Below are 11275 nucleotides of genomic sequence, written 5' to 3'. Positions count from 1 at the left end.
TGCCCTCCCACGAAGCCCTATTTCACTGTCTCCAGGGAGGTCCTGGGGACCTTGAGGACGGGGATCTGCCAGGCTTGAGCAGGGGCTGCAGGAACAGGTGCGAGTCTCCCCTTTGCCCTTCTGTTTGGACCTGTGTGACTTTGGGCAAAGGACTCCACCTGTCTGAGCCCAGCACCTGCTCATCTGTATGCAAGGTCTGTGAGTAGCTGACCAAGGGCTGCCCTGGGGTGGAAGGAGGTAGCTTGGCTGAGGCTCTGGCTGGGAGTCGGGGACTCACCCAAGGGGGTCCCCACGCGCTGCTCGCTGTCTGGGTCCCCTGGGGGTGGGCATGTGTCTTGGGGTGGCAGTGAGTGACCCGTTGGTGAGGTATGTAAGTCCTGGCTGCCTTGGGGCCTCTGGGGATAGATGAGGAGCTGTGACAGGGACACAAGCTCTCAGGCAGAGAAGTTGGCTCCGGTCAAGTTTTATTGGACCCCCTTTCAGCCTGGGGCTCTTCACAGTTGCCAGGCTGCCTGTACCCCTCTCTCCCCTGGCCGCAGCTCTGTCCATTTGCCTGAGGGAAGGAGGGAGGGTGGGCAGAAGGAAGGGGCTGGAGACAGATCATCAGCCCCTGGGGTGGGGGCCTCCATGTCTCCACAGAATCGGCCCAAGGGTCCCCAGTCCAGCCGCCCCACGAATCCGAGCTGCCGGGCGCTGGGGCAGCCCCTTGTGGTCAGTCCTCGGCCGGCTACGTGGCTGATGTGTGCCCGTTGGCCATCTGCCTAGCTGCCCGGCTCCGAGGGCCATCGGTGGGAGCTGCTCCCGGCCGGTGAGCCGCCCTGTTCTTCAGCCGCGGGTACTCCTGGGCTGCCTCCCCATCGCTGGAGTCTGACTCTTCCACGTCGCTGCGAACATCTTTCTCCATCTGGGGAGCAGGGAGAAGGGAGGAGGCGTGGGGCGGGGCTGGGCTGGGCTGGGCTGGGCTGGGCGGGGCTGGGCTGGGGGCTCCAGGGAGGCACAAGCTAGCCAACCCTCGCCTGGCCCTACCTTGGGCTGGGCGGGGCTGGGCTGGGGGCTCCAGGGAGGCACAAGCTAGCCAACCCTCGCCTGGCCCTACCTGGTCTTTCTTTTTTTAAAAATCATTTTATATGTATTTACTTATTTATTTTATTTATAAAAGGTTTTGGGCTACGTACAGGGCACGTGGGATCTTAGTTATCCAACCAGGGAATGAACCCACACCCCCTGCATTGACCAGGCGGAGTCTTAACCACTGGACCGCCTACCTGGCCTTTCTTTATGAAGCTGCAGATCATGCGAAGGATGAGGCAAGACCAGAACACGTGCAGCAGCTGTAGCGCCATCAGAAGCGCATTGAAGAAGTAGTAGCCGAAGAAGGGGCCCGAGTTGGCCACGGACTCGTAGTATGTGGTATAGAGGATCCTACGGTGGGTGGGCCGGGGCGAGAGAGGCAGGGCTTCACTGGCTGCTGTTGCCCCCAGTCCTAGGAATCTCTAACTTGTGAGACCTTCCCTGCTCCACAACCTTCTATGGCTCCCCATTACCCACCCCCAAAGAATGATACCTGTGCCCTTCAGCTGGGCATTTAAGCACCCCCCCCACTCACCTGGTTATGTTAAATTCAAAGAATGAACAAGCTGGACAACTGGCCGGTCGTGACTGTAAACCCCAAGGGGGGTGCTTAGTGTCCCAGCAGCTCTCCTGGGTGGTCCTTTCACACCTTCTCAGATCCCTCCCCCTTCCCTCCCGCTACCACCTTCACCCAGATCAGCTGTAGGGTCATCAGTGAGCCGCCTTGATCAGACAGCAGGCACCCAGCTGGCCCTCCGTCCCCCTCATGTTCTTTCCTCACGTGCCTTCAAGGACCCACACCCCCATGCCCCCACTGCATGGCTTCTCCCTCTCCATCTCCTCTGCAGGCTGCGCCGACCTGCAAACATCAGGGCGCCCCAGGACTGGGCCTCTCTGTCCACACCTGGTCTTCGGTGACCCTGTCCAGTCTCGCGACTGCAAACACTGGACACGGACGTCTCTCCCAGAACCCCAGGCTGGTGTCCACTGCTTCCTCCACTTTTCGGTGGTGGTGCCTGAGGGGCGTGTTGCAGACCCCTCAAACCCGGTGCAGCCAGAGCTAAGCTCCTGATCCTCAAGCAGTAACTCTGAGCACGTTCCCATCTCATGACCCTTGAGTCATCCCCCTGAGTCCACCCACTTCTCTCGACTGCATTGGTCGAGCCCTAACATTGCCCACCCGGACCAGTGCTGTCGCCTTCGCCCTGGTCCCCCAGCTCCTGCTCCAACCTCTTACCAGCTATTCCCCCAGGAGCCACCAGAGGGAGCCCGTGAGTACTCGAGTCAGGTCCCACCCATCTTCTGCTCAGAACCCTCCAGGACTCCCACCTGGCTTGGGATAAAAGCCCAACTTCTCCCCAAGGCCTGTAAGACCTTGCATACTCTCTCCCGTCAGCTCTGTGCTCTCCCCTCCCTCTCTCCCTCTTGCTCACTCTGGTCCTGCCACACGGGCCTCCTCTCTGTTCCTCCGACATGCTGGGCACGGTCCTGCCTCAGGGCCTTTGCACGTGCTCTTCCCCCTGTGATCAGTAGTTTTCTCCCTCACCTCCCTCCAGTCTCTATATGAACGCTGTCAGTGAGGCCTTCTCCGACCACTCTATTTCCAGCTATCCACACAGTTCCTGTGGCCTTCCCAACTCTTTTTCTCTTTAGCACGATCACTGCCTCACATATTCTATAGTCTACTTGTTTGCCTTATTATATTTCCCCACCTGCCAGTGTCAGCTCCAGGTGAGCAGGGACCTTCACGTTGTTCCCTCTGCTTGTTGCAACAGGCTCATCGAATTGCCGGGCAAAGACTTTAGCGAGTGGGGCCCTACGCCGTCTCCCAACCCATGTTCCAGGCACACGGCAGGGGATGATGACTAAGCCCAGTTTTCTGTTTCTCCTACCTCTGGGCCTTTGCATATGCTGCGCCCTGTGCCGGGAACACCCTTCCTTGCCTCCTGGAAACCTCCCAGCCAACACCCCGGCTATCTGGATCGCGGAACCCGGGAACCGAGGAACTGAGGGTGAGGCGGGCTTGGATCTCCGCCGCACCGCCGCCCCCCACCTCCCCAACCCCCGGCGGGAGGGCTGACTCACTGGGTGGGGAAGAGCACGAGGCGGGTGTAGAAGAAGACCACCGAGAAGATGATGAAGAGAGCGTCGCACACGCGCCGCCAGTGCGTGTAGTTGAACAACTTACAGGCCTGGAGGGGACAGCAGAGAGAAATGGACCTGGGGGTGGGGCTGCGGCGGAAGCACGCGGGAAGGGCGGGGAGGGGCCGAGAAAGGGCGGGGCCTCCTCCCAGGGAAAAGGTGCCTCTGCCTGGGCCAGGTGAGTGGGGGTGCGTGGTCTGCGGATGATGGGGGTGGGGCCTCACCTCCCAGGAAGACTGACAGGGGGTGGGCCTCAACACCAGGGGCACCTGGGAGGGCGGGGGGCGGGGGGCTGGGAGGGGTCGGGCTGCGCCAGGCGCACCTCCAGCAGGTAGTCGGAGGAGTCGTGCAATAGCAGCACCAGAGAGCCGATGCGCAGCAGATTCGTGCTGTAGGAGAAGACGATCAGGGTGATGGTCACAAAGTGATGTGCCACCTGCTCCTTGAAATCCTGCGGGAGACGGAGGGTCATAGCCGGGATGAGGCTGGGGGGCCGGAGGGGCCCCACCCCGCAGGGCTGGGAGCAGGCCCTCCCAGGGGGTTGCTTGGCGTGTGGACCCTACGCCTCCCGCCTGAGACACCAAGGGTCTCGGGGTGTGGGGTGAGGCCACCCCTCTCCTCCTGGAACTGGGTCACGACCGCCCCAGGCCAGACTCTTGGCCGGGCCTCACCTTGCGCTTGGTGTCGAAGGGCAGCGTGATCAGCAGAGAGATGTAGAAACTCAGCTCCAGGAGATACCAGTGGTACAGGGCCGGCTTCAGGGGCTGCGGCAGGGAGTGCAGGGTTAGCTGTGGGGAGTGGAGACTCCCACGGGACATGGGGCGTGGGGCGTGGGGCGTGGGGCAGGGCCCTCCCCATTTGCTCAAACCCATGACACATGAATCCCAATGAGTGAGGAAGGCATGAGCTCCCCATCCTTAGAGGTAATCAAGGGCAGTGGTTTTGTGGCAGCTCCTGCTTCCAGTGTGTCCTGACTCCTGGCCCCTCTCCATTCCACACGGGAGCCAAAGAATAGAGTGGGATTCAGGGCGGGAATGATGGTGTGATGTCCAGCTTTGGCGTTCTTGCCTGGGGCCACAGGAACTCTGCCCTGATCCTCCCACTAGCCTCCAAACACCACCCCTCCCACTCACCTGCTGTGGGTAACTGTCCCAGCACATTACCGGCGTCCACAGCCACGATTCCTGCAGGGACACGGGAGTCTGCAGTTGTCCAGAGGTTAGAACCCAGCTCCCCCAACCCCCCAACCCCAGGCCTGGGGCCTCCTCAGGCCTCCCTGGCCCTTGACATGCTGCTGTCACTCAGGCCGGCTGTTTCCTGCCTGCTTGCAACTCTGCTCTCACTGTAGACCAGGGGCTGATTCAGAATCCCCAGCCCTGACACACAGCAGGTCCTCTCCATAGGCACCCATGGAGTGAACATTCACCACGACCCGGCCTCATTCCTTCCACCCTCCCCCCTCTCTGTGCCTTGGCACATGTTTCCCCCTCTGCCCGAACCCCACACACCCCTTCCCAGTCCAATCCAGGCCCAGAGCATACTAGGTGCTTGAGGGATAGGGCAGGTGAGCTGTCAGGTACACTCACGTGGTAAAGAACCGAGATTCCACCGATGAAGGAGCACAGATAGAAGGCGAACCTCCAGCTGCAGGTGGGAAGGGAGCCCCTGAGGCAGCTGCCCGAGGAACAGACCCCCCGCCGCACCCCCAGACTCCCCCTTCCCGGCCCCACCCTGGGCTTACCTGGCCTCACAGAACTTCTTGGTCAGGCAGGGCCGGTCCTGGTTCCGGCGTCTCCGGAACCAGTGTTGGGTCTGTCGCAGGGTGAGCCCACACTGGGTCGCCAGGAGGCTCATCTGGGGCTGGGGAGGGAGTGATGGGGGCCAGGGTCACAGAGGTGGCCTCCTGCCCCTGTCCCAGGACAGGCGGGACCCAGCTCTGCTCCCCGCCCTCCCCTATAGCCCCAGACCTCGCCTGTGGGGTGCTCTACCTTTGGGGATGGGGGAGTAGGGGGTTTCACAGGGTGGGGGTCTCCCCAAAAAGAGGCCTTATAAAAACCCAGCCCTGCCTACAGACAACCCCTCTAGAACCTCCCCCAGGGTACCCAAGCAGGCCAATGGGGAGGGAGGAGGGAGGGGGTCGGGGATCTCACCTCTGTGGGTCTCTGCCCTTCCATAAGGAAGTGTTTCTCCAGCGTGGCATTGGGCTTCACCGGCCTCCTGGTCTGGTTCCGCACACCCAGCCACCGGCTCAGGGGCAGGCCTATGAATCTGGGTGTAGGGGAGACACAGCCTGTCAGTCCAGGTGGGGAAACGAGGGCTCACTGGGCCGCATTTTAGGACCCTGGAGGCGGTAGCCTGGCTGTTGCATTGCGCCCAACCTAAGAGAGGAAGCTGGATTGGTCTTCAGGGTGGGGGATGAACAACAACTTTGGTGGTACCAGGCACCTTCACTCCATCCCAAACCAGGGATGAGAGTCCCCTCGATGCCTGTCTCATGATGGCCTGGGTCCTGATCTGCCCCTCTACCAGGCTGGGGGCCCCCCCGCATGGGCAGAAGCAGGTCTGCTTCTTCTCAGGCCTCCCTCCACCCAGCATCCCCCCCTCCCTTGTGCACACCTGTTGGAGCCGGGACCCTGGTGAGTCAATTACCACATTGCCCACAGGGGGGCCCTCAAGACCAGGGGTCGGGACCAAACTGCATGTCCACCATCCTAATATCACCTTTCACTGGGGGAAACTGAGGCTCAGAGCAGCCCAGCAAGGAAATTATTCCAGACTCAACTGTGTTGGGGGGCAGGCGGGGGTGGGGTTGGGACATGACAGCCATTTACTGAACACTTAGGATCTGCCAAGCATGTGTCCAAGTCCACCTCATGTGCTGGCTCACTTAACACTATTATTGTCCCCATTGTCCTGATGGGCAAACTGAGGCTCAGAGAGGCCAGAAACACGCTCAAGGTGACACAGCAAGTGAATGGCAAACGCAGGATTCATTTTCCCTTAACAGGGAAAACCTCTGCCTTTGTTTGACCCCAGAAAAGCTACTTCCAACCCCATTGCCCTTTAGAAAGGCAAGGGATGCCTTTGGGAGGAGTTAACACTGCCACCTCAGCTGGAGCCACTGGCTAAATAGGTGGGAAAATAGACCCAGCCTTCAAGGCCTGGCTGGATTGGGCCTCCCAGAATCCCTCAGGCAAAGCCTCGATCCTCGCTGAACTACCTGCTGTGTGACCTCAGGCAGGTCATTTGACCTCTCTGTGCCTCCATTTCCTCTTCTGTAAAATGGGGATAATAACAGTACCACCTCACTGGGTGAGGGCTGAGTTAAGACAAACAAACTGCTTAGAGCAATGGGTGGCACAGAGGAGGAACCCAAAGAGTGTCTGGTAAATACAGTGTCAGTGGACATGCCCTGGGTTCCCCATGTCCAGCCTGTGTCCTGGGAGCCCAGATCCTAGGAAGCTCCTCATGAGTGGGAGAGTGAAGAACCTAGGGGTAAGACAGGAATAAAGACACAGACCTACTGGAGAACGGACTTGAGGATATGGGGAGGGGGAAGGGTGAGCTGTGACAAAGCGAGAGGCATGGACATATATACACTACCAAACGTAAGGTAGATAGCTAGTGGGAAGCAGCCGCATAGCACAGGGATATCAGCTCGGGTGCTTTGTGACTGCCTGGAGGGGTGGGATAGGGAGGGTGGGAGGGAGGGAGACGCAAGAGGGAAGAGATATGGGAACATATGTATATGTATAACTGATTCACTTTATTATAAAGCAGAAACTAACACACCATTGTAAAGCAATTATACCCCAATAAAGATGTTAAAAAAAAAAAAAGCAAAGCTCCCACGTCCCTGTGGTCAAAGAGTGGGACAGAGGGAAGGACCCGAAGTGAGGGCCAGAGGGGGTTAAGGGCTTTGTGGCGAGTCAGGGCAGGCTTCCCTGGAACCCAGCCTTGAAGGAACTGCAGGGGAGTGAGTGCAAAGGCCAGGGGGTCGCAAACAAGGTGGGGGACCTGAAAGGACATGTGAGATGTGGAGGAAGGGGAGGGGGAGGGGCCCTCAGGCATGGAGGGGGAAGCCGGGGGAAGGGGGGCAGGCCTGGTACCGGTAGGCCATGGGGGCAAGGCAGGTCTGGGAGCTGTGGCCGCAGCATTAGTCAGGTAGAAAAGGGTGGGACCACCTAGGTCAGAGGGAAGGGACCCAAGAGATGGACAGCCAGAGAAGGAGGAGGAACTCCAATTTGGGGCAGCGTTTGGGTCACATGAGAAATGACTAAAAATCCACGGGGTCTGGCAACCAGGAGGGCGCTGGGAACCTGGGCAGGCGGCATATACTCGGGGGCTGGGTGCCAGGCTGCAGGAGGCTGGGGGTGAGTGGAGGGGGGCCCCAAAGAGGGGGGGCTGGAGTGCCTATGCCCCTTCCTTTGGCTAGAAAGGGGAGCAGGAGAAAAAGGTGGTAAGGGAGAGGTGCCCAAACAGGACAGAGGGAGGAGGGAGTGGGCAGGAGTTTCTTCGCTTACTCACTGGCCTCTGCAGACCCATCCTAGGTCAGCAAAGCAGGCACATCCCCTCCAGGGCCCCCACTTGTTTTCTGGAGATGCTGGCACACACAGACCTGAGCTGCAGCCAGCATTCCAGGCATCAGAGACCATCGGAGTGGGGGTGGCGGCAGCTGGGGGCAGGATGAAGCCCAAAAAAGCACTCTGACTCAAAGCCAGGCTCCGTCCAGGGACACATGAGGATGAAGTCACACAGATGGGAGAGCACAGGGCGGGTGCTGCGCACACACGAGCGATGACGGGGTCAACCTGCCAGGGCACAGCGGACACTCACCTCTCGAAGGTGAAGCGCACGGCCACCAGGGCCAGAGCCAGGGGTAGGGCCAGCAGCATGTCCTGGGGGTGAGCGTAGACCAGGCCATCGCGGTCCTCCAGTACAGCCCATGAGTTGTTGGGTGGTAGCCAGAACCTCTCCTGCCACAGCCACTCATTCAGGCTGGACCACATACTGTGGACACAGGGTCCAGTTAATGGAGAACTCTGCACACAGGACGGGTAGAGTGGGAGGGCCCAGCACCTCGCCCTCACACCCCCCAGCGCCTAGCAGCCTGAAGTTTATTAGAGCCAGTGTTAAGGATAGACTTGGGCTGGGTGTCCTCAGGCAAATAACCTGACCTCTCTGAATCTCAAGTTCATCTGTAAAATAGGGACAGTAATACCCACCTCTCAGCCCAGCCTGATACGGCACACAAAGTGCTTAGCCCAGTGCTTACTGACCCTTAAGTATAGCTCATGACAATAGTTATTATTCTGTACTCTACCGACATGAGAACAGCGGCCAGAATCAAGGGAGTGGCTGAGCGGGGTCACGAACTTGAGTTCTCAAAATGTCCGGGAAGGTTTTCTGCCACTGTGGGAAGGTGCCTCTGATACAGCCCAAAGATGAAGGATTTCAGGAAATCCACAATTCTCTCCCTGGCCATCCATCCACACATGGACTCCCCTTGAGGTGTGAATGTCGGCTAACTCGCTCGCTATCCCAAGAGCCCGGCTGCAGCTGGGCGAGACAGCCTACTGCGTGATCGAGCTTGCTGCCAGATACTGAAGCAGTGGTCGAGGTGGGCCAACTTTCCACCAAGAGCTGCTGGGGAGCTGCAGTGGGGCCCAGCTGTCCTGATGAGCCCAAATAGCTTCTCCTGTTCCCAAGATTTAAGACTAAGTGCCCCAACCCCACACTGGTCCTCACTTGCAAAGTCTGTTCATTCATTTGTTTGTCTGTCCATCCATCCATCCACCTACCCACCCATAGTCCATCTACTCATCTGTTCATCAGTCCACCTATTCATCTGTTCATCCATTCAGCCATACCGTCTGCTTGCCCACCTGTACACCTACCCAGCCAGCCAGCCAGCCAGGCTGCCATCTATCCACCCACCCACCTACCTGTCCATCTTTCCATCCATCCATCCGCCTATCCATACATCCATCTACCCACCTGTCTGTCTACCTGTCCGTCCATCCATCCATCCACCCACCCACTGTCCATCTACTCATCCATCCAACCATCCGTCCATCCATCCACCTATTCATCTGTTCATCCACCCACCCATCCACTCATCCATCCATCCATCCACGAGATATTCTCTGAGTGGCTTGTACATGCCAGCCTGGGGCTGGATGTTGGGGACACAGGCAGGGAACAAAGCAGACACATTCCTGTCACCATGAAGCTCACAGCCCAGCAGGGGGAGGCAACCAATACACAAGAAAACGGATTCATAAATAAATAACACAATGTGATGGGCCTGGTAGAAAATAAACAGGGTGGTGCGATTTATCAAGGAAGGTCTGAGCTAGGTCTCAGCTCATACACCATCTGAGCTGAGACCTAGAGATGAGGAGGGCCTGGGTTTGTGCAGAAGAAAGCAGTGGTGCTGGGAGGGGGGCTGGGAGGGGCTTTCCAGAGAAATGAGCAGTAGGTACAAAGGCCCTGAGGCAGGACTGAGTAAAACTGAGTGTTGGAGGACCAGTGAGGATTCCTGTGTGCCTGGAGCAGAGAGCAAGGGGAGAGCGGGGGAAGGGGACGGGGCAGGTCATGCAGGGCCTGTGGAATTTGGATGATTTCCTGCAACATTTTATGATGAAAAACTTCAAACCTACAGAAAAGGTGAATTTACAGTGAACATCTGTATACCCACCACCAGACTCTCCCATTCACGTTTTGGTCTATTGCTTCATCACACATCTGCCCATGTATCCATCCATCCCTCTATCCACCCACCAGTGCATTTCTTGGTGCATTTCAAAATAAGCAGCTGGGGTGGGGGGAGGGATAAATTAGGAGTTTGGGATTAAAATATACACCCTATTATATATAAAATAGATAATCAACAAGGACCTACTGTATAGCACAGGGAACTATACTCAATATCTATTTTGTTTTTGTTTTTGTTTTTGTTTTTGTTTTTGCGGTACGTGGGCCTCTCACTGTTGTGGCCTCTCCCATTGCAGAGCACAGGCTCCGGACGTGCAGGCTCAGCGGCCATGGCTCACGGGCCCAGCCGCTCCGCGGCATGTGGGATCTTCCCGGACCGGGGCACGAACCCGTGTCCCCTGCATCGGCAGGCGGACTCTCAACCACTGCGCCACCAGGGAAGCCCCCTATATTCAATATCTTGTAATAACCTATAATGGAAAAGAATCTAAAAAATAAATATATATATGTGTGTATATATATGTATAACTGAATCACTTTGCTGTACACCTGAAACTAACACAACATTGTACATCAATTATATTTCAAGAAAAATTTTTTAAAAAGCAGCAGACATCAAGTCACATCACCCCTAAATATTTTCAGCGTGCGGATCATTAACTAGAGTTCGATATTGACTTAACGTGTATTTTTTTCTTTCAAGGTAAAATTTACTAGAGCAAAATGCATTCATGTTAACTGTAAAGTTGCTGAGTTTTGACAAATACACGCATCTGTGTAAACCAACCTCCGGCCACAAACACTCCCATACCGCCACAAGGTTCTCTCTTGGGCCCCTTCCCAGTCAGCCTCCATCTCTACTGTCCAAAGGTAACGTCTGCTCCAGTTTTTTTTTCCATCAGGGATTACTTTTGTCTGTTCCAGAACTTCATATAAATGGAATCACAAACCCTGTCTTTGTGTCTAGCTTCTTTCACTTGTGTAATATTTTCGAGATTCATCCCTATTGTTCCAAGATCAGTAGCTTCCTTCTTTCTTTCTTTCTTTCTTTTTTTAATATTTATTTATTTATTTGGCTGCGCCGGGTCTTAGTTGCGGCATGCGGGCTTCTCTCTAGTTGTGGTGTGTGGGCTCTAGAGCGCACACACTGGTGCTCAGTAGTTGTGGCATGCGGGCTTAGTTGCCCTGCAGCAGGTGGGATATTAGTTCCCCGACCAGGGATCAAAGCTGTGACCCCTGCATTGGAAGGTGGATTCTTAACCACTGGACCACCAGGGAAGTCCCGAGCTTCTTTTTTTCTCATTCCCGAATCTTTGGTACCAAATGAATATACCACGATTGGTTA

At 56.8% G+C, this 11275-nt stretch overlaps 1 protein-coding gene across 1 annotated transcript; it reads right to left on the bottom strand.

The window, feature by feature from the left end:
* Window positions 1–727: 727 nt before the first annotated feature.
* CERS4 (ceramide synthase 4) lies at window positions 728–8403 on the bottom strand. Its single transcript, XM_007460618.1, has 11 exons — window positions 8324–8403; window positions 8050–8223; window positions 5364–5481; window positions 4955–5073; window positions 4800–4857; window positions 4347–4397; window positions 3885–3977; window positions 3536–3664; window positions 3157–3263; window positions 1266–1422; window positions 728–904 (listed from the first exon to the last, which is right to left on the bottom strand). Exons 2-11 carry the CDS (start codon window positions 8220–8222, stop codon window positions 728–730), a joined length of 1182 nt encoding a protein of 393 aa, XP_007460680.1. The 5' UTR covers window position 8223; window positions 8324–8403.
* Window positions 8404–11275: the final 2872 nt, after the last annotated feature.

This window comes from Lipotes vexillifer, unplaced genomic scaffold (assembly GCF_000442215.2).
Source record: "Lipotes vexillifer unplaced genomic scaffold, Lipotes_vexillifer_v1.1 scaffold1011, whole genome shotgun sequence".
NCBI classification, from domain to species: domain Eukaryota; kingdom Metazoa; phylum Chordata; class Mammalia; order Artiodactyla; family Lipotidae; genus Lipotes; species Lipotes vexillifer.
Note: the sequence above shows the minus strand (reverse complement) of the source record. Positions and strands in the feature narration are given on the sequence as shown.